Raw genomic sequence first — 23666 nt, forward strand, 5'->3', positions numbered from 1 at the left:
GATCCATGGGAGGTGTCGTAGAGGGATATTAAAGGATGTCTGTTCCAGTTGAACCCATTGCTTGGAACGGTGGCCAAATTGCCAGTCGAATAAAAGTATGGAGGCCCAATGGTAGAGTTCTAGGTCAGGGAGGCCCGCACCGCCTCTGGACTTTGGGGTAGTCAGGACGGTATACTTTAAACGGGGCTTAGAAGTCTGCCAAATAAAACGGGTCAGTGCAGATCTAATGGTCTGGAAGAACACCTTCGGTGGTATAATCGGAACCGCCTGGAACAGGTATAAAAACCTGAGAACATCCATCTTAAATGAATTCATCCCGCCAAACCACGAGATGTTCTTTCGTCCGTACTCTCTCAAACGTTTCAGGGTCGATTCTAAGAGGGGCAAATAGTTTAATTTGTAAAGGTCTGTCATGTCAGTGGGAATTTGAACACCCAGATATTGGATAGCCCCGGATTTCCAACGAAAGGGGAAATTCCCCATGGTCCTCACAAGTTCTGCCTCTCTCAGGGATATGTTAAGCGCTTCATAAAAATCTATTTATATAATTGCCTTGTAATGTTTTCATTTCCTGTTCTGTCCAGATGTCGCCGTATCCCAGAATTCCAGGCAGAGGAAGTTCACCAACCGCCATATTGGGACACCCAAGTGATGGGTGTCTCAATATGGAAACTGCTGCTGGTACCAACCTATTGTGTGGTACCACCAGCGGAACACCGTCACACCACACACACTCACACGCTCTATACGCTGTACACACCACACACACACTCTCACACACACACACAGTCTCACTCACATTCACGCTCTCACACACACTCACATTCACACTCACTCACACGTTGACTCACACTAATACACTCACACACTCATACACTCACACTCATACCCTCACACACTCACTCACACACTCTCACAAATTCACACTCTCACACTCACTGACACTCACACACTCATGCAGCCTCTTGCACGGTACCACCAGTGGAACACCGTCGCACTGCACGGAATTCATTCAGCTGATCCTGACGGCAGATGCGCAACGTGTCTACAGGCAGAGGAAGCCGGTCACATTAAAGGGGTTTTCCCACGAACAAAAGTTCATTTTAAAAATTGTCTGTGTTTGACCGTGTACAGAGCATACCACATCTCCTGGGCAGGGGAGGAAGCAAAAGACAGTACATACATTACAGCAGGAGATCGCAGAGGATTCATTTTGTGAGGTAAAATATTTCCCTGACTGTTTTTAAACAATATTTTACCTCACCAAATGTATCCTCTGCGATCTCCTGCTGTAATGTCAGTATTGTCTTTTGCTTCCTCCCCTGCCCAGGAGCTGTGGTATGCTCTGTACACGGTCATACACAGGGGTGAGAGAGACAGAGCACAGGGGGAGACAGCTCAAACTGGACAGCACATGAGGGGAGAACACGGCACAGGAAGGAGAGAGACAGCAGACAAGGGGGCTAGCACATGGGGTAGACAGGTCAAAGAAGAGAGCACAGACGGGAGAAGTCAGCACATGGGGAAAGAGAGCGTGGATAGGTGGGTGAGCACATGCAAAGCCTTCCCCCAGTGTGACATTACCGCCCTCCCAATGCGATATCATCGGGCCTCCATCTAGTATACCTATAAAGAGAAAAATCAGACAAAATGAAAATTTTGCAGTAGTCTCTTAATTTATGCCAGAGCTGTATATATAATGTGAGTATGTGTATAATGATTGGGCAGGACACGGATGCTTCCTCAGCTTTGTATATATTTTTTCATCTTTCTCTCTTGCAGTGATATATTTCTCAGATGACGCAATTTTCAGGATAATGTGGCAAAGCGAGGAACATCACTGCCCATAATTCACAATAAAAACATGTGATCAGCAGAGCGCCGCTCGTGTGTTACTTATTCTCTATGCTCCTGTGTTTTTGATCGGAAATAAATCCACATTAACTGCAGCCGTTGGGGGATTTATAAATATAATTCCTGAGGTTTTAAAAAAATTTTGGTGCTGAAATCCACTGGCTTTATTGACATGATCTCAGAGTCTTGGGTTGGAAAATACCTTTTTAAAGGGGTTGTACGGGACTATTTTATTTTTTTTTTAGTATGGGCCTAAAGTCTAACAGGCAGGTTGTTGGTTATAGAGACAGCTACCTTCCTTTTTTACCCGGTGTCAGCTCAGAACGGTCACCGACTACTCATGCTGGTGATTCAGGTGATCCATGTCAACAGAGCAGTTCTTCTTCTGCTCAGTCAACTGGGCGTGACTGCCGAGGTCATGATGATTGACAGCCAGCTGCGGCAGTTAGACAGGGATATAGCCAGCTGTCGATCATCATGACTTCGGCAGTCACGTTCCATCAACAGAGCAGAGTGAATGAGAAGTCACGTCGACAGAACAGCGGCATCAGTGTAAGCCACTGAATCGACAACAGGAGAGGTCCTCGACTGCTTTGCTGATGGAGCGTGACTGCCGACGTCATGATGATTGACATAAAGCTGCTGCAGTTAGGCTGAGACATAGCCAGCTGTCAATCATCATGACTTTGGCAGTCACGCCCCATCAGCAGAGCAGACTGGATGAGAAGCCGCCGTTCTGTCGACGTGACATCAGTGTAAGCCGCTGAATCGACAACAGGAAAGGTCCTTGACTGTTCTGTTGATGGAGCGTGCCTGCTGACGTCATGATGATTGACATCCAGCTGCTGCAGATAGGCAGAGACATAACCAGCTGTCAATCATCATGACGTCGGCAGTCACGCCCCATCAGCAGAGAAGAGTGAATGAGAAGTCGCCGTTCTGTCAATGTGACATCAGTGTAAGCCCCTGAATCGACTCCAGGAGCGGTCCGTGACTGCTCTGTGCCTGCAGAGATGGGCACACAGTTACTTCTTAGATCCATGATAAAATAAATAAATTGTCCTGGATAACCCCTTTAAATTATTCCAACTTTAACATCGCTTAATCTCCCTTATCTAAAGGATGACATCAATCGGTCATCTTTTTCTCAGCTCTCCAACTGGTTACGTAAATGATTTGTCCTTTTTTTACGCCTCCTGATCCTTTTTTTTTTTTTTTTTACAAAGGCAAGATAGTTTCTAAATAGTGCAAACAACTTTAATTGGAGCCCTCCTTTAATTCCCATCTCAAGCATGGAAATCTACAGTTCTGTCCTGAATACAGCAGCAGAGCGAATGTCCCGTTCTTGGCTGCTAGTACACAGTGACCAGAGCCAGCTTGGCCGGACAATGCCTGCGGAACAAACATCAGAGAATCAGCATTCATCAAGTATTGTGGTTGCTCGGTTGGTCACTACGGACACTCCGTGCCCTACAATCGGCTTTTATTACTGTTTGGACTTGATTGATGAGGTCAGCGTTGGCCCCTGAGGTCCTCACAGATGCATCCAACTCAATGAAGAAATTCTTACTGAATGCAAATCAAGTGAATTCTGCTCGAAATGTACCTGTGCATCGTTGTCCATATCAATTCCTTCAAGATTTTCCATGGTCGATATTTTTCTAGTTTGCTTCTTTTTAACCCTTTAATGACATAATCTTAATTACAATGACAGTTTTGCATGAATTTGGAGGTTTTGGGTTTTGGATGAATGGTGCAGTATTCATTTTCTCCAGCACTGTCCACTGATTTCCCTTCCTCCCACTGCAGTATATAATACACGAAAATCGCAGTACGGTATAATTAAATGACGTTACCCTTGACAGCAGAACAAGGGAGATGTCCGTGGACCGTGATCCTATTAGTCTGAGTGATGACGTCAGTGCAGGAAACCATGGCTTAATGGAGCAGACAGAGAGATACCAGACAGGACAACCAGATTATGAAGTCCTGCGAGTACATGAGCCAGATAACCCGCCGCCAAAAGACTGCAGGTTTATGTCAGCGATGAGCAAATCTGCCGAAACTCGAATTCAGCAGTTTGTTCTGATCTGTCCAGGAAATCCGATTTGCGTTAAGTTTATACAGCGCAAATCGAATGTACACTACTTTGCTGCCATTTTGCTGGGTTCGTTTGACTCAAATATTGCCAAAAATTTGGATCCTAGCCAAATTGTTTTTTGTTTTTTTTTATAAATCCGAGACAAATTCGATACTTCAATTTAATTGTATAAATGACAAGTTCTGCTATTTTTGAATGCACTTTGGACAACATTTATTAATCATATCCTAATCAATGTTCAAAATCAATTTTGTCCCCCCTCCCAAAAAAAAGAATTTTCTTTGGTTGCACTTCGTAAGGGCTCATAATCACTTGTGAGAAACTCTCACGTCAATACCCGGCACTGACGCCGGCACTCGGATCGGAGGGTTTAGCTGCATAGAAATACATGTAGCCGCACGCTCCGGTCGCCGGGTGTTGACGTGCGAGACTCATCCAAGTTTTTCGCAAGTGAGTATGAGCCCTAAGGCCGGGATCACACACATCGAGATACGGCCAAGTCTCGCAGGTTAAAACCAAGCTCTGGCGCCGGCACTCCGGAGCGGAGCGTGCAGCCGCACAGCAATACATGGAGCTGCACACTCCAGAGTGCCGGTGCCAGAGCTTGGTTTTAACCTGCGAGACTCGGCCGTATCTCGCTGTAGTGTGACTCCGGCCTAAAAGTTGAAAACAATGGACTGGGTATGGTCACACTACGTTTTAGGTTGCTTTAACACACGGTGGTCAAGCTGTAACTATAAATTGTAGGAGCCCTGTGCTGCTTCGGACTTTCCGCTCTTTTCCTGCACGAGCCCGTGCGGCCGATCCTAATGGCGGCTGTTTCATGCCACGTTACATGATTGTGCAGGGAGACAGCAGAAGAGCGCAACGGCACAAGACTGCTGTACATAAAAGCACGATCACTGCGTGTAAACGTGGTCTTGCGTTCAGACGGCTGTAATAAAACTTAATGTGCAGCTCCGTTCATAATGGATGAGTGCCGGAGCCACTTTCTATTTTTCTGCACTAGTCTGGTCAATAAATTTGACCAAACTAGCGCATGCTGCAATTTTTTTCCCATGTAGAGAACATTGGTTCATGTCTATCATCGGCCATGTACACTGGCAGATTGGTTATACTGCATGTGTGTGCTCTCCGTGTTGCATACGGACAGCGCGCGTCAGGGGGAGCTTGACGTCTGATGGAACAAATGATGGTTTGGATGGTTATCTGGCCAAGAGCATTCTCGACCATCTCTCAGACGACACGTCTGGTGGTGGCTTATTGCCGGGAGTCGATACGACACAACGGACATTCTAGATCGATATTTCCCCCTATATAATAAGCAACAATAATGTGTTTTGGGGGGGCTTTAGTCTTTCACTGTATCTGTGTAATAGGACATGACCATTGCCTCAAAAAGGAATGATATCATCACTACTCCCATCAGGTTTCCCTGATATTATAGCCTTCAAGTAAAAAGCAAAAGCAGAATCAGAATATCTAAAAATGTCACGCAACGCATTGTTTTCATTCATTTTCTGCCAGCAAATGAAATCTGTACCGGAGGACGCTGAAAACATTAGGCTAATTTGATAACACCCCGCTGCTCTTGTGCAAGGTCTGATTCAGCAGCGCTAATGATAACAGTGAGCCAGTCATTGGACCCGTTCCCAGATAATGCGTCCCACTCGTGTCGGAGAGACGGAGATTAGAACAATTGAAATATCTTATCTATTAAGGCTGATGTCACTACTACGGGAATGTTAACGCTCTCTATTATCTAATCATTTGCAAATCTTTACATCGATAATTTGTGGGATGATATGGAAAACTCTGGAAAACAAATCTGGGGGAGTTCAAATGTGAAAAATTACAATATTATTCAACTAGAGAACCCAATTTCATGCATGTTGGTTCTCACGCACCCAACCGATTTTCATGGACGACTGATACCTGTGGTTTTCAAGGATAACACTCATTCCTATGATATTCTATAGGAATGTGCACATGTCCGATTTTTTTCTCCTAAAGGCCCCATTACACATAACGATGTCCCAGCGATTCCACCAACGATCCGACATGATGGGATTGCTGGGACATCGTTAGGCTGATCACTGGTGAGCTGTCACAAGACAGCTCTCCAGCGATCAGGACCAGCGATGCTGGACGCTAGTTTCTAATGTAAACATCGGGTATCCAGGAGCCGTGGCTCCTGGATACCCGCTGTTTACCTTGGAAACCGGCGTACACTCTGGTTTCCAAGATAAACATCGGGTATCTAAGAGCCACGCGACTTCTGGATACCCGCTGTTTACCTTGGAAACCGGCGTACACTCTGGTTTCCAAGGTAAACATCGGGTATCTAAGAGCCGTGCGACTTCTGGATACCCGCTGTTTACCTTGGAAACCGGCGTACACTCTGGTTTCCAAGGTAAACATCGGGTATCTAAGAGCCGCGCGACTTCTGGATGCCCGCTGTTTACCTTGGAAACCGGCGTACACTCTGGTTTCCAAGGTAAACATCGGGTATCTAAGAGCCGCGCGACTTCTGGTTGCCCGCTGTTTACCTTGGAAACCGGCGTACACTCTGGTTTCCAAGATAAACATCGGGTATCTAAGAGCCGCGCGACTTCTGGATACCTGCTGTTTACCTTGGAAACCGGCGTACACTCTGGTTTCCATGGTAAAATCAGGTATCTAAGAGCCGCGCGGCTCCTGGATACCCGCTGTTTACCTTGGAAACTGGCGTAAACTCTGGTTTCCAAGGTAAACATCGGGTATCTAAGACCCGCGCGACTTCTGGATACCCGCTGTTTACCTTGGAAACCAGCGTCCAGCGTTGCTGATCTCTTACTTATCTTACGAATGTCGAAACACATTGACAACATTTTGGTCTCTCAATCATGAATCGTGCTATAGAATTGATAGAAACTTCTAAGTAGTCTCAAAATCCAGTCCATATTGGCTCCAAGCTCACAGATCCCCACCAATTTTATTTTCTCATATTCCTAGTTGAAATGTTTAAGTAGTAGCAAATTGAGTAGAATCCTTACATAAGCCTAATAGTATGCTTAGATCATTTTTCTTAGATGGATCTTTTCATTGATTTACCTTTGACGTTTCTTTATTATGCCTGGTGATTGACCACCCTAAGATTTCACTTGTCTGATGGGCTTCGTCTTATAGGACCCCATAGACCTGAAGTTTGATAGGGTCTTGGGAATGATGTTTTTCTTATTTAGCAAGTTTTTGTAGACTTTTTATTTATTGCCTTTTTAGCTGTGGATAACCTTTGTCTCTTAGATGATGATAGCACAGAGGAAACAAAGGTCTCAGATAGCACAAGACATGAGTCACAAGATCACTTCCTGTACTTTGCTTTGTTTTTCAGCACCTCTGTCCCTTTTATAAAATTATGGTGAACTTTACTGTTGGAACTAGTGATTTACATATTCAGTAGGTAGCAGGTTCAAAGCTTGGTTTTCACGTCACATTCTAGTTCATAGAGGCACAGAAATTTCAGTTTCATGTAGCGGCAGATCACTTATTGAAGTATGTGTGAATTTTTACAGATTTTTTCACGTTACACCCACAAACTTAAATGTATTTTAATGGGATTTTATATGATATACCAACACAAAGTAGCAAGTATTTGTGAAGCATAAAGGAAACAGTACATGATTTTCTTAACATTTTAAAAAATATAAATCTGAAAATTGTAACGTGCATTTGTATTTATCTCCATTGTAGTATAAAACCCCTAAATAAAATCCTGAGTGACCAATTGCTTGCAGAAGTCATATAATTAGTAAACTGAGTCCCCCTGTGTGTAATTTATTCTCAGTAGAACTACAGCTATTCTGTGAAGGCCTCATAAATTTCCTTGAGAACATTAGGGATCAAACAGCATCATGGAAACTAAGGAGCACATCAGACAGGTCAAGGATAAAGTTGTGGATTAAAGTAAAGCAGGGTTAGGTTATTAAAAAAAATAGCCCAAGCTCTGAACATCTCACGAAGCAATGTTCAATCCATCATACAAAAATGAAAGGAGTATGGCACAACTGCAAACCTACCAAGACCTAGCCGTCCACCGAGCCTGACATCCCAAGCAAGGAGAACACTAATTAGAGAAGCAGTCAAGAGGCCCATGATCACTCTCTAGGAGCTATAGAAATCCTATGAAGCTATAAAATCTGTCCACAGGATAACTATTAGTCATATACTCCACAAATCTAGTCTTGATGGAAGACTGGCAAAAAAGAAAGCCATTTTTGAAAGCAAGCCATAAGAAGGCCCATTTTCAGTTTGCAAAAAGCCATGTAGGGGTCACAGCAAGAGTGTGGAAGAAAGTGCTTTGGTCAGATGAGACCAAAGGAGAACTGTTTGTGCTAAAAGCAAAATGCTATGTGTGGCAGAAAAGAAACACTGCACATCACCATGAAAATACCATAACCACCGTCACACATGGTGGTGGCAGCATCATTCTGTGGGGATGTATTTCTTCAGCAGGGACAGGGAAGCTGGTCAGATTTGAAGGGAAAATGGATAGAGCTAAATACAAGGCAATTCTGGAGAAAACCTGTTAGAGCATGCAGAAAACTTGAGACTGGGGCGTAGGTTCAATTTCCAGCAAAACAAGGGCCTGACCACTAGAGATGAGCGACTTTGCCTTTTTTAGGGTCAAGTAGGGTTTCATAAAACCCGACTTTCTTAAAAGTCGAGTCGAACGAAATCGTCCGACTATCGGGAAAAGTCGAAGGTCCGACTGAAACACGAAACCCAATGCAAGTCAATGGGGAAGCAAAGTCGTCAGGGAGTGGAGGACAGTAAACACACCTACATGCCGGACCGCTTTTATAAGGTGCATGAAAACTCTCTCTCTCTCTCCACCCGCCCCCCCCCACCGGACGCTGCACATGTCATCTCATTGCCCACAATGTACGTCCTTGCTCATTGGCTGAAAAAAAGTCACGTGCAAGCATTCTGGGAAATCCGACTTCGGAGCTCGTTTTGCCCACCGCATGGCCAACTTCACGCTGTGGTCGGGTTTCGGTCGGCGAAACTCGACTTCGGCATAAGTTGGCGACTTATGAATCTGGCCCACCTGTTTCGCTCAACTCTACTGACCACCCATTCAATTTTCCTGCTAGTGACATCTCTTTATAATACAGAGGTACAGTTTTGTTTTTTTGTTTTTTTATTCTGAAAATACTGTTCGGTGTTTAGTGGCAAACATTCAGGGAAGTGTCATCTATACACCGGAGAAAACTTTTTGCAAACATTGAGTAGGCCAGGAACCTGGAAAGAAGCAGCCCAGCGGCCGATTCACACTTCATAGCTATGAGACACAGTATACAATTCTCCTATACGTGGCCCTGACTATCCATTTTTTCACCCCCTTCTCACAAACCTCAGATCAGAGCAGTCTCTAGCTATGCGTAACTGTCTGCAGAATAAAAAACAAAGCAAACTGCAAATAAACCATGTAAGCCAACAATGCAATAGGTGAAAACAGGAGCTCCCCTTTAAATATTGCCATTGTGTTTCCTTTCAGGGTTATCTCTCAGAAGGGCTGGTGACTAAGTGGTATCGATCTCCTCGCCTTCTCCTCTCACCTAATAATTATACCAAAGCCATTGACATGTGGGCGGCTGGATGCATATTAGCAGAAATGCTGACAGGTCGGATGCTTTTTGCAGGTAAGTTTTTAGCTATAATTGCTCTTCTTAACGGGAATGTCTCATACATTGTTTAAGTTTTATTTATTAGATATCAGTCTGAACAAGAGAAATCATGTGGTTGTTTATTTATATTTTTAAATGATACAGCTATTTTTTTTAAGCCATATTGAATACTTGCTTGGCAGCAGACATATTGGAGCACACACTTCCCTTCTGTATTGTCTGTTTAGAGGCGGCCATATTGGAGCACACACTACCTTCCTGTATTGTCTGTATAGAGGCGGCCATATTGGAGCACACACTTCCCTTCTGTATTGTCTGTTTAGAGGCGGCCATATTGGAGCACACACTACCTTCCTGTATTGTCTGTATAGAGGCGGCCATATTGGAGCACACACTTCCCTTCTGTATTGTCTGTTTAGAGGCAGCCATATTGGAGCACACACTACCTTCCTGTATTGTCTGTATAGAGGAGGCCATATTGGAGCACACACTTCCCTTCTGTATTGTCTGTTTAGAGGCGGCCATATTGGAGCACACACTACCTTCCTGTATTGTCTGTATAGAGGAGGCCATATTGGAGCACACACTTCCCTTCTGTATTGTCTGTTTAGAGGCGGCCATATTGGAGCACACACTACCTTCCTGTATTGTCTGTATAGAGGAGGCCATATTGGAGCACACACTTCCCTTCTGTATTGTCTGTTTAGAGGCGGCCATATTGGAGCACACACTACCTTCCTGTATTGTCTGTATAGAGGCGGCCATATTGGAGCACACACTTCCCTTCTGTATTGTCTGTTTAGAGGCGGCCATATTGGAGCACACACTACCTTCCTGTATTGTCTGTATAGAGGCGGCCATATTGGAGCACACACTTCCCTTCTGTATTGTCTGTTTAGAGGCAGCCATATTGGAGCACACACTACCTTCCTATATTGTCTGTATAGAGGAGGCCATATTGGAGCACACACTTCCCTTCTGTATTGTCTGTTTAGAGGCGGCCATATTGGAGCACACACTACCTTCCTGTATTGTCTGTATAGAGGAGGCCATATTGGAGCACACACTTCCCTTCTGTATTGTCTGTATAGAGGTGGCCATATTGGAGCACACACTACCTTCCTGTATTGTCTGTATAGAGGCGGCCATATTGGAGCACACACTTCCCTTCTGTATTGTCTGTTTAGAGGCGGCCATATTGGAGCACACACTACCTTCCTGTATTGTCTGTATAGAGGCGGCCATATTGGAGCACACACTTCCCTTCTGTATTGTCTGTTTAGAGGCAGCCATATTGGAGCACACACTACCTTCCTGTATTGTCTGTATAGAGGAGGCCATATTGGAGCACACACTTCCCTTCTGTATTGTCTGTTTAGAGGCGGCCATATTGGAGCACACACTACCTTCCTGTATTGTCTGTATAGAGGAGGCCATATTGGAGCACACACTTCCCTTCTGTATTGTCTGTTTAGAGGCGGCCATATTGGAGCACACACTACCTTCCTGTATTGTCTGTATAGAGGCGGCCATATTGGAGCACACACTTCCCTTCTGTATTGTCTGTTTAGAGGCGGCCATATTGGAGCACACACTACCTTCCTGTATTGTCTGTATAGAGGAGGCTATATTGGAGCACACACTTCCCTTCTGTATTGTCTGTTTAGAGGCGGCCATATTGGAGCACACACTACCTTCCTGTATTGTCTGTATAGAGGAGGCCATATTGGAGCACACACTTCCCTTCTGTATTGTCTGTATAGAGGCGGCCATATTGGAGCATACACTTCCCTCCTGTATTGTCTGTATAGAGGAGGCCATATTGGAGCACACACTTCCCTTCTGTATTGTCTGTATAGAGGCGGCCATATTGGAGCACACACTTCCCTTCTGTATTGTCTGTATAGAGGCGGCCATATTGGAGCACACACTTCCCTTCTGTATTGTCTGTATAGAGGAGGCCATATTGGAGCACACACTTCCCTTCTGTATTGTCTGTATAGAGGCGGCCATATTGGAGCACACACTTCCCTTCTGTATTGTCTGTATAGAGGGGGCCATATTGGAGCACACACTTCCCTTCTGTATTGTCTGTATAAAGGTGGCCATATTGGAGCACACACTTCCTGTATTGTCTGTATAGAGGAGGCCATATTGGAGCACACACTTCCCTTCTGTATTGTCTGTATAGAGGGGGCCATATTGGAGCACACACTTCCCTTCTGTATTGTCTGTATAGAGGGGGCCATATTGGAGCACACACTTCCCTTCTGTATTGTCTGTTTAGAGGCGGCCATATTGGAGCACACACTTCCCTCCTGTATTGTCTGTATAGAGGCGGCCATATTGGAGCACACACTTCCCTTCTGTATTGTCTGTATAGAGGGGGCCATATTGGAGCACACACTTCCCTTCTGTATTGTCTGTATAGAGGGGGCCATATTGGAGCACACACTTCCTGTATTGTCTGTATAGAGGTGGCCATATTGGAGCACACACTTCCCTTCTGTATTGTCTGTATAGAGGGGGCCATATTGGAGCACACACTTCCCTTCTGTATTGTCTGTATAGAGGAGGCCATATTGGAGCACACACTTCCCTCCTGTATTGTCTGTATAGAGGCGGTCATATTGGAGCACACACGTCCTTCCTGTTTTGTCTGTATAGAGGAGGCCATATTGGAGCACACACTTCCCTCCTGTATTGTCTGTATAGAGGCGGCCATATTGGAGCACACACTTCCCTTCTGTATTGTCTGTATAGAGGCGGTCATATTGGAGCACACACGTCCTTCCTGTTTTGTCAGTACAGAAAAGACCATATTGGAGCACACACTTCCTGTATTGTCTGTATAGAGGGGGCCATATTGGAGCACACACTTCCCTTCTGTATTGTCTGTATAGAGGAGGCCATATTGGAGCACACACTTCCCTCCTGTATTGTCTGTATAGAGGAGGCCATATTGGAGCACACACTTCCCTTCTGTATTGTCTGTATAGAGGAGGCCATATTGGAGCACACACTTCCCTTCTGTATTGTCTGTATAAAGGTGGCCATATTGGAGCACACACTTCCTGTATTGTCTGTATAGAGGAGGCCATATTGGAGCACACACTTCCCTTCTGTATTGTCTGTATAGAGGGGGCCATATTGGAGCACACACTTCCCTTCTGTATTGTCTGTTTAGAGGCGGCCATATTGGAGCACACACTTCCCTTCTGTATTGTCTGTATAGAGGGGGCCATATTGGAGCACACACTTCCCTTCTGTATTGTCTGTATAGAGGGGGCCATATTGGAGCACACACTTCCCTTCTGTATTGTCTGTATAGAGGAGGCCATATTGGAGCACACACTTCCCTCCTGTATTGTCTGTATAGAGGCGGTCATATTGGAGCACACACGTCCTTCCTGTTTTGTCTGTATAGAGGAGGCCATATTGGAGCACACACTTCCCTCCTGTATTGTCTGTATAGAGGAGGCCATATTGGAGCACACACTTCCCTCCTGTATTGTCTGTATAGAGGCGGCCATATTGGGGCACACACTTCCCTTCTGTATTGTCTGTATAGAGGCGGTCATATTGGAGCACACACGTCCTTCCTGTTTTGTCTGTACAGAAAAGACCATATTGGAGCACACACTTCCTGTATTGTCTGTATAGAGGGGGCCATATTGGAGCACACACTTCCCTTCTGTATTGTCTGTATAGAGGAGGCCATATTGGAGCACACACTTCCCTCCTGTATTGTCTGTATAGAGGAGGCCATATTGGAGCACACATGTCCTTCCTGTTTTGTCTGTATAGAGGAGGCCATATTGGAGCACACACTTCCCTCCTGTATTTTCTGTATAGAGGCGGCCATATTGGAGCACACACTTCCCTTCTGTATTGTCTGTATAGAGGCGGTCATATTGGAGCACACACGTCCTTCCTGTTTTGTCTGTACAGAAAAGACCATATTGGAGCACACACTTCCTGTATTGTCTGTATAGAGGTGGCCATATTGGAGCACACACTTCCCTCCTGTATTGTCTGTATAGAGGAGGCCATATTGGAGCACACACTTCCCTCCTGTATTGTCTGTATAGAGGCGGTCATATTGGAGCACACACGTCCTTCCTGTTTTGTCTGTACAGAAAAGACCATATTGGAGCACACACTTCCTGTATTGTCTGTATAGAGGCGGCCATATTGGAGCACACACTTCCCTCCTGTATTGTCTGTATAGAGGCGGCCATATTGGAGCACACACTTCCTGTATTGTCTGTATAGAGGGGGCCATATTGGAGCACACACTTCCCTCCTGTATTGTCTGTATAGAGGCGGTCATATTGGAGCACACAATTCCTTCCTGTATTGTCCGTATAAAGGCGGCCATATTGGAGCACACAATTCCTTCCTGTATTGTCTGTATAGAGGCGGCCATATTGGAGCACGCACTTCCTGTATTGTCTGTATAGAGGCGCCATATTGGAACACACACTTCCCTCCTTTATTGTCTGTATAGAGGCGACCATATTGGAGCACACACTTGCTTCCTGTATTGTCTGTATAGAGGCGGTCATATTGGAGCACACACTTCCTTCCTGTATGGTCTGTATATAGGTGGCCATATTGGAGCACACACTTCCTGTATTGTCTGTACAGAGAAGGTTAAATCAAATATATCCCTACAAATTATCTTTATTGATTAAAAAACCATATGCAATGGTTCACACCAGAAAAAAGTGCGCAAACAAAAACAAACCGTCAAACCGTGTTCCAAAATTACCAATTAAAAATGGGTAAGCTAAAAGTCCCTTTTACGTCATCTAGGCTGTCAACTATGGAAGGCAACAGCCTAGTTGACGTAAGAGAGACTTCTAGCTTACCCATTTTTAATTGGTAATTTTGGAAAACGGTTTGCTTTTGTTTGTGCACTTTTTTTTGGTGTGAACCATTGCATATGGTTTTTTAATCAATAAAGATAATTTGTAGGGATATATATGATTTATCCGTTGGATACCCTCCTGTATTGTCTGTATAGAGCACACACTTCCTTCCTGTGTTGTCTGTATAGAGGCGGCCATATTGGAGCACACACTTCCCTCCTGTATTGTCTGTATAGAGGTGGCCATATTGGAGCACACACTTCCCTCCTGTATTGTCTGTATAGAGGTGGCCATATTGGAGCACACACTTCCCTCCTGTATTATCTGTACAGAGGGGGCCATATTGGAGCACACACTTCCCTCCTGTATTGTCTGTATAGAGGCGGCCATATTGGAGCACACACTTCCCTCCTGTATTGTCTGTATAGAGGCGGCCATATTGGAGCACACACTTCCTGTATTGTCTGTATAGAGGCGGCCATATTGGAGCACACACTTCCTTCCTGTATTGTCTGTATAGAGGTGTCCATATTGGAGCACACACTTCCTGTGTTGTCTGTACAGAAGCGGCCATATTGGAGCACACACTTCCTTCCTGTATTGTCTGTATAGAGGTGGCCATATTGGAGCACACACTTCCCTCCTGTATGGTCTGTATAGAGGTGGCCATATTGGAGCACACACTTCCTGTATTGTCTGTACAGAGGGGGCCATATTAGAGCACACACTTCCTTCCTGTGTTGTCTGTACAGAGGCGGCCATATTGGAGCACACACTTCCTTCCTGTATTGTCTGTATAGAGGTGGCCATATTGGAGCACACACTTCCCTCCTGTATGGTCTGTATAGAGGCGGCCATATTGGAGCACACACTTCCTGTATTGTCTGTATAGAGGCGGCCATATTGGAGCACACACTTCCTTCCTGTATTGTCTGTATAGAGGTGTCCATATTGGAGCACACACTTCCTGTGTTGTCTGTACAGAGGCGGCCATATTGGAGCACACACCTCCTTCCTGTATTGTCTGTATAGAGGTGGCCATATTGGAGCACACACTTCCCTCCTGTATGGTCTGTATAGAGGCGGCCATATTGGAGCACACACTTCCTGTATTGTCTGTACAGAGGGGGCCATTTTAGAGCACACACTTCCTTCCTGTATTGTCTGTATAGAGGCGGCCATATTGGAGCACACACTTCCTTCCTGTATTGTCTGTATAGAGGTGGCCATATTGGAGCACACACTTCCCTCCTGTATGGTCTGTATAGAGGCGGCCATATTGGAGCACACATTTCCTGTATTGTCTGTACAGAGGGGGCCATATTAGAGCACACACTTCCTTCCTGCATTGTCTGTTTAGAGGCGGCCATATTGGAGCACACACTTCCTGTATTGTCTGTATAGAGGTGGCCATATTGGAGCACACACTTCTCTCCTTTATTATCTGTACAGAGGGGGCCATATTGGAGCACACACTTTCTTCCTGTATGGTCTGTATAGAGGTGGCCATATTGGAGAACACACTTCCTGTATTGTCTGTACAGAGGGGGTCATATTGGAGCACACACGTCCTTCCTGTTTTGTCTGTACAGAGGAGGCCATATTGGAGCACACACTTCCTGTATTGTCTGTACAGAGGGGGTCATATTGGAGCATGTCACGGGGTCCTTCTCTGGTATCACACAATCAACAGAGCAAGCGAAGAGTGAACAATTCCAAGACCTTTATTCAGGCAAAAATACGAAAAGGTCCATATTCAGTCCACCACACAAAGGATAAGATAGTCCAGAATAAGAATGCAGTCCAGTATCAGGATAAAATGTCCAGGGAAACGAGATTCCAAAACACTCTAGCACCAGAGGATAAAAATGGATCCTTCTCTCTGAAATGCAGCCTTTTCACCATCTTGTCTCTACCGGAACTGACTTGTCCAGCTGCCGTTCTTCCCCCCACCCCCTTCCTTGTCCAGGGGTAGTCAAACAAGTTGCCTCCCAGAGGAGAACAAAAGGCCTTAGGGTTTAATGCACTACAGGGGGTCATCAAGAGACAGATACAGTGAGGCTGTAGACTTACAATGTAATAAGAAAAACACTATGAAAATAACTGGAATTGTTAAAAATAGGAATATACAAAAAATGACATCCACATAACATATCACACCATCACAGAGCACACACTTCCTTCCTTTATTGTCTGTATAGAGGCGGCCATATTGGAGCACACACTTCCTATATTGTCTGTATAGAGGCGGCCATATTAGAGCACACACTTCCCTCCTGTATTGTCTGTATAGAGGCAGCCATATCGGAGCACACACTTCTCTCCTGTATTGTCTGTAAAAAGGCGGCTATATTGGAGCACACACTACCTTCCTGTATTGTCTGTATAGAGGTGGCCACTTTGGAGCATACACTTCCTTCCTGTATTGTCTGTATAGAGGCGGCCATATTGGAGCATACACTTCCTTCCTGTATTGTCTGTATAGAGGCGGCCATATTGGAGCCACACTACCTTCCTGTATTGTCTGTATAGAGGCGGCCATATTGGAGCATACACTTCCTTCCTGTATTGTCTGTATAGAGGCGGCCATATTGGAGCACACACTTCCTGTATTGTCTGTATAGAGGCGGCCATATTGGAGCATACACTTCCTTCTTGTATTGTCTGTATAAAGGCGGCCATATTGGAGCCACACTACCTTCTTGTATTGTCTGTATAGAGGCGGCCATATTGGAGCACACACTTCCTTCCTGTATTGTCTGTATAGAGGAGGCCATATTGGAGCACACACTTCCTATATTGTCTGTATAGAGGCAGCTATATTAAAGCACACACTTCCCTCCTGTATTGTCTGTATAGAGGCAGTCATATCGGAGCACACACTTCTCTCCTGTATTGGCTGTATAAAGGCGGCCATATTGGAGCACACACTACCTTCCTGTATTGTCTGTATAGAGGTGGCCACTTTGGAGCATACACTTCCTTCCTGTATTGTCTGTGTAGAGGCGGCCATATTGGAGCATACACTTCCTTCCTGTATTGTCTGTATAGAGGCGGCCATATTGGAGCATACACTTCCTTCCTGTATTGTCCGTATAGAGGCGGCCATATTGGAGCACACACTTCCTGTATTGTCTGTATAAAGGTGGCCATATTGGAGCACACACTATTTTCCTGTATTGTCTGTATAGAGGCGGCCATATTGGAGCATACACTTCCTTCTTGTATTGTCTGTATAAAGGTGGCCATATTGGAGCCACACTACCTTCCTGTATTGTCTGTATAGAGGCGGCAATATTGGAGCACACACTACCTTCCTGTATTGTCTGTATAGAGGCGGCCATATTGGAGCACACACTTCCTGTATTGTCTGTATAAAGGCGGCCATATTGGAGCACACACTATTTTCCTGTATTGTCTGTATAGAGGCGGCCATATTGGAGCATACACTTCCTTCTTGTATTGTCTGTATAGAGGCGGCAATATTGGAGCACACACTTCCTTCCTGTATTGTCTGTATAAAGGCGGCCATATTGAGCACACACAGTTCCTATATTGTCTATATAGAATCGGCCATATTGGAGACCCATACTTCCTGTATTGTCTGTATGTAAAGTACAGTTTTATGGTAACTGAAACAAACAGAAGTCCCATCCACAAAAACCCAGGGAGTTACCAGAAAGCTGCGTACAAAGCCTTATCATTGTATAGTATTTATTCCCCTACACGCATTAGATAAAAGTCGACTGAAACCATCAAAATTTGCCGACTGTCTATTGTGTATGGTGAGCTGATTGTGATTCATGTAAAATTTGAAAAAGCAACAACAAAATTTTACTCTTCATGTTGCCTTTATTAAAACCAACTCAAAGAAATAGTGTTAGTGTCTGGGCAAGAAAGTCAGTTTTTCTAATGTCCTCCAATGTGAGTGGGTGGCAGATTGCCTGTTATTCCACGAAAATGTTGTATGGAGTTTCCCTTTAAAAATACTTTTGTAAGGTAGGGTCTGAGCTCTACCTTTGATGTGAATCTGCCGTCCCTGCTGATTTAAGTACCCAATTTCAGCTTCTTTCTGTTATTACTGCGTATCGTTAAGTAAGCCTGGTGTAGCTAGCTTTTCTAATTGCTGTGCCGCACATCATTTGCCACAGTAGGATAATTAAGTCCCACATGACTCATTATAGGCTGAGAAAAGAGATCGCTTCAACGTGAATGTAAATGTTTGACTTCTTCTCCCCACTATTGCTCCAACCTGACGTTTTCCTGTACTTAACTCGCAAGTGTCAGTCATAGGACGGGTTTACTCAAAAATCAGTATTAATGTCGCCATCTAGTGAGTAAAAAAATTAAAAACTTGAATATGTTTTTACTGGGCTTGTTAGAGCCTTAAAATCCTTTTTAAATTCAAAGTAGATCAATCATCAGCTGATTGGCCCTACTGGCCCTAGAAATTGCCCTTGCTGTTTTGTAGATGGAAGCTATATGGCGGTATTTTTTTTTATACCATGGGCTCCCTATTGAATTCTTCAGAGCCACCCTGGCTAATAAAATGATGGACACTTTCTATGATTTATGCCATTATTAGAGATGAGCGGATCAGGCAAAATCCAAATTTGCCTATTTGTACGGATTTTCAAGTTATTCTCCACAAACCTGATTTCCTGTATTATGGTCTCTACAGACCCCATAGTATAATAAAAATAACATGTAAAAAATAAAAAAAAATCTTATACTCAGCTCTCACTCACCTCTCCGGTGCCTCCGCTCCTCGTCGTCACCTGTCCGGTCCTCGTTTCATCTTCTGATCCTCGCTGTCCGCTGTGAAATCCCTGGCCCTCACACATTTAGCCAGAACTTTCAACCCTGATGATGCCCGGTAGGGTTCATGATGTCAAGTTGTGCGCCCTGACCTTGTGCGTGTGTAAGCAGGTTGCGGGATGCAGTGACAGAAGGCAGAGCAAGAGTTAATAACTTTATTTTAATGGGAATACTCCATGCAGGCAGATAAACAGTTAAATGAGGGAATATACTGTTCAGTTTACAAAGGATCTGCAGGAACAATGAATCAGACAACGGCAGTTCTTGTGAAACACTTAACATGTCAGAAGTTTCTCAGACTGTGACTCCTGCTGGGAAGTCACTAGGGCCAACAACGGCTGGCGGGGTGCTTATCCAGGAAGGTCCTGTAGGCCAGGGTTCCCCAACTCCAGTCCTCAAGGCCCACCAACAGGTCATGTCTTCAGGATTTCCTTAGTATTGCCCAGGTGATAAATGCATCACCTGTACAATACAAGGGAAATCCTGAAAACATGATCTGTTGGTGGGCCTTGAGGACTGGAGTTGGGGAACCCTGCTGTAGGCAATGAGGATCTGTCTTCTGGCAGCAGCCGTCAGTCTCTGGTACCTTCCACAGAGCCCCTAGTCCATAAGTTGATGCGGCCGAGTCAATTAACGCTGCAGTGCTGCCCTGGTCCATTGTGGACTGGCAAATCAGGGTCCAAGTGTCTGTCCCGTACCTGGTTTCTCTTATGTGGCACGTGCGCTGTACTCACGGACACTGGTAGTCAGCCGGCACCCTGCACCTCTCTCTCTCAAGTCCCCGCGGTTGGCGGCAGGGTTAATTGACACAGACCTGCGCAGCACCGATGCTCTGGGGACAGAGCACTCCTCTCAGCATAATGCACATGCCTGCCTGCACCAAAACTGTCTGTAGGCCACCAAGTCTGTCTGCTGCAGTCCGTCACAGCGCCGGTAGTTCAGTTGCGGAGCACGCTGCCTGCCCTGCTGCTCGCGTGCTTTCTACCTCAGCTTCCAGCTGAGGACTTCAGAGGGACGGCGCCGAGACGACCATCCGAGACTTGATGCACCGCTCCAGCCCACGGCCGCTGCCGCCTCACCACAGCTCGCGGCTGCGGCCTACCCGTGGTCGCCCGCGGCCGTTGCTGTCCCGCTCCGGCCCGCGGCTGCAGCCTGTTCCCCACCACCCGCAGCCGCTCTGCTCTCACCATTGGCTGCGGCAAGTCCAGTGCCGTCGGCGGCCACCACTGTCACCCTCCGGTCCGCGGCAAGGGCCAAGCCTCTGCTCACCGCGGAGTCCCCGTCGCAGCGGCTAGCTGCACAGGTGGCCTGTCACCCGCCACCCCGTATCGCTGCCACTTGCCCCTGTCCAGATGCTGCGGACTACTCGTCCAAGGACTCCTCCAGGGCCGGAGGCACCCCAGCACCACAGGAGCGGCGGAACGCTTGAAGACTACGCCAACTCTTCAGCAGCTGGGCCCAGCGGCTGCGCCGCCGAAGAACCACCGCCCAGAACGCCGAGGGACGTCAGGACGGCTAAGTTGACTATATAGTTAAGGACCCGTAGTCGTCCATACCACGGCCCCTTAGTGACCGGCTCTCGCTGGACGTAGTCGTGTTCTCCTTTGTTTGTGTGAACTTTATTGAGCCCCTGCGAGGGTAACCCTTGTTACCCCCTTTGGTTGAACAGGCTGAGACTGAGGAAAGTCTGCTTTAGGCCTATAAACGTTATTATAAAAACACCAAGCCGACTCGCGACTCGTCACTGCATCCTGCGTACCTGCTAGTACCACACTGGGATTTCCAGCTTTTCGGGGGTTTTCAGCGTGAGTAGAGTGGGATCAGAATATATGACGAGGACCGGACGGATGATGGTTAGGAGCGGAGGGGCTGGAGAGGTAAGCGGTGAGGTGAGATTAAGTTGTTTTTTTTTACTTTTGATAGTCCTTTACGGTTTAGAAAAATGGCGACCTGTGAAACAATATTCCACTGGAACATTTTCGCTCAACTCCAGCTATAACCCCTTTAAGACAGTAAAAAATTGACCATAGGAGACTACCACGGTGTCCTTACTATAGGGGTGTTCCAAAGGTGGTCGTGAACCTGATGCTTGTCAACACCATGAGACATGAGATTGTATATGAGTTGTATAGCAATGTTATTTAGGTAACTGTTTGTACAGAATGGTCACTGTATGTTAGTATTATTTCGACACTGGTATGGCGCTATATTTTATTTTTTTTGTAGTGTATGATGGTGACAGCACTATATGTCAATGTTTTATGGAATAGAAGATTATTTGGCTGCTGTGGGGCACTAATATTTTCACTGTATGGTGGTATGTATAACTGTAAGCTGTATGGTTGCAGAACATATACGTTGGGTGCCAACAGTGGGCTCGTCAAGAAAATGCCGCCAGTGATTTACCTAAAGAGTTTTATTTTAGGTCTTTTGTGGCAAAATCCGCCTGAAGAACCTGTGTGCACATGCCCTAAGGATCAGCTCCATAACTTGTAGCTCGAATAAAGAGGTTTTTTATCAGATTATTTCTCTCCGTTTTTAGCAGCGCTATTAATCCAAAGAAAACCTCCTTTTTATTTGTATTTTCTACTTTCGTTTTGGCTTGCAAATACTGATGTAAAATGCTGACCAAATACAGTGTGAACGCGGCCTTAGATTTATATTTATGACGTACATCGATTGATTGAGAACTGTGTATTTTTTGTGGGCTTCTAGGAAGCCACGAGCTGGAACAGATGCAACAGATTTTAGACACAATTCCCGTCATTCACAAAGAAGACAAGGAAGAATTGCTGAAAGTTATGCCATCCTTCATCAACTGCAGCTGGGAAGTCAAAAAGCCACTAAGGAAACTCCTGCCCGAAATGAACCTGGAAGGTGGGTCCTACTGGACAAGGTCAGGTCAGTTTCATCCACCCTTAGGTCAGACTTACTCCCGAGCTATAATACACTCAATCATCCTTTTACTTGGTCCAGATTTTGAGCAGGTCCACCGAAACAATCTAGTAATATAGTCTCTTAGATGTTAACCATCTCTCAACATGAGGCGTAAATGTAATTGACACAACAGGTGCCAGTGTACGGCTGAGGAGCTAAGCCTATGCCACACCTGGCGGACAGGTGTTATACAGTCAGCACCTGCCTCTAACAGCAGCGACAGGAGCTCGTGCCAATGGCTGCTGTTTAACCCTTTAAATGCCATTGTTAATCTCCATCAGTGGTATTTAAAAGTCAAGTGTCCCGATTGCGGTGGCACACAATTTGGAGTATCCGTCACCCCCCATGACGCAATTATGGCACCCAAGAGCCTGTTTGACTGTATAGTAGACCATAATTTTTAATTTTACTTCTGTATACTGCAAATCTATGCTATATCAACAAGCCATCATACGATCCCAGGTTCAAGTGCTTGAACTTGAGCTAAAACATATTTTAAAAAATGTAAATCTCACGCCTTTAAAAATAAAGAAATAAAAAAAATTAAATATTTGATGTAGCAATCAAATTCTAAAATTGTTTAACCTGTACTGTAAGAGATATAAAGCAAAAAAAAAAAACTTGTAACCCCCAAAATTTACATTTTTCAATTGCTGCACCTCCAAAAATTTACATTTTTCAATTGCTGCACCTGTCCCAAAAATTAAATAAAACATGAATTTGTATAAAGTTAGAGAACCCCTGTAAGCTGAGGTGGATTAACCCCTTAAAGTGCAAAAATAAGCCCTATTTATAACGTTAACATACTATGTTAGCTTTGTTTTATTTCTAACCTTTAGCCATTGACTTCTTGGAGAAGATTTTGACTTTTAACCCAATGGACCGTTTGACAGCTGAAGCTGCGCTACAGCACCCATATATGTCCCCATATTCCTGCCCGGAGGATGAGCCGATATCTCTGCACCCCTTCCGAATTGAAGACGAAATTGATGATATTTTACTAATGGAAGCGAGTTCAAGCCAATTATCCAACTGGGACAGGTGAGACTTGGTTCTCCTCCATTTGTCACTAATTACATGTGCAAGTATTGTTATTTTTCTTTAATGTTCATCTCACTCTTAGAGAAACAAGGAGGAGCGAGTACCTCAAAAAAGCTGCCTGCAGGTGGACCGGTCTCATTTCGTTAAAGTCATTAGACATGTTGACTGGTTTAAGGGTTGGATATTCACTTAAAGCATAGGATGGCGAATGATAATGATGTCATATGCCGGCGACGTGCGCGCTGATGTCAGCTGCCAGCCTCAGATTGGCTGACGGCTTTTAACTATTGCCGTGCGGGACCACATGGCCAAAAATTCTACAGACACCTCGCATTTCGCACGGTCGCATTTCTCGACCGGTCTACCGTGAAC

The 23666-nt window shown here is 45.2% G+C and overlaps 1 protein-coding gene across 3 annotated transcripts in view; it reads left to right on the forward strand.

The window, feature by feature from the left end:
* Nucleotides 1–23666, forward strand: part of MAPK4 (mitogen-activated protein kinase 4) — a 109963-nt gene that overhangs the window by 81680 nt on the left and 4617 nt on the right. For 2 of the 3 annotated variants that reach the window (XM_073584784.1, XM_073584785.1), the window contains exons 3-5: nt 9495–9639; nt 22032–22217; nt 23093–23294. In XM_073584784.1, the coding sequence (XP_073440885.1) occupies nt 9495–9639; nt 22032–22217; nt 23093–23294 (533 nt within the window). The remainder of the gene's footprint in view (nt 1–9494; nt 9640–22031; nt 22218–23092; nt 23295–23666) is intronic. The other variant, XM_073584786.1, reaches the window with a different exon arrangement.

This window comes from Dendrobates tinctorius, unplaced genomic scaffold (genome assembly GCF_039654945.1).
Source record: "Dendrobates tinctorius isolate UK_male_01 unplaced genomic scaffold, ASM3965494v1 ptg000085l, whole genome shotgun sequence".
NCBI lineage: Eukaryota > Metazoa > Chordata > Amphibia > Anura > Dendrobatidae > Dendrobates > Dendrobates tinctorius.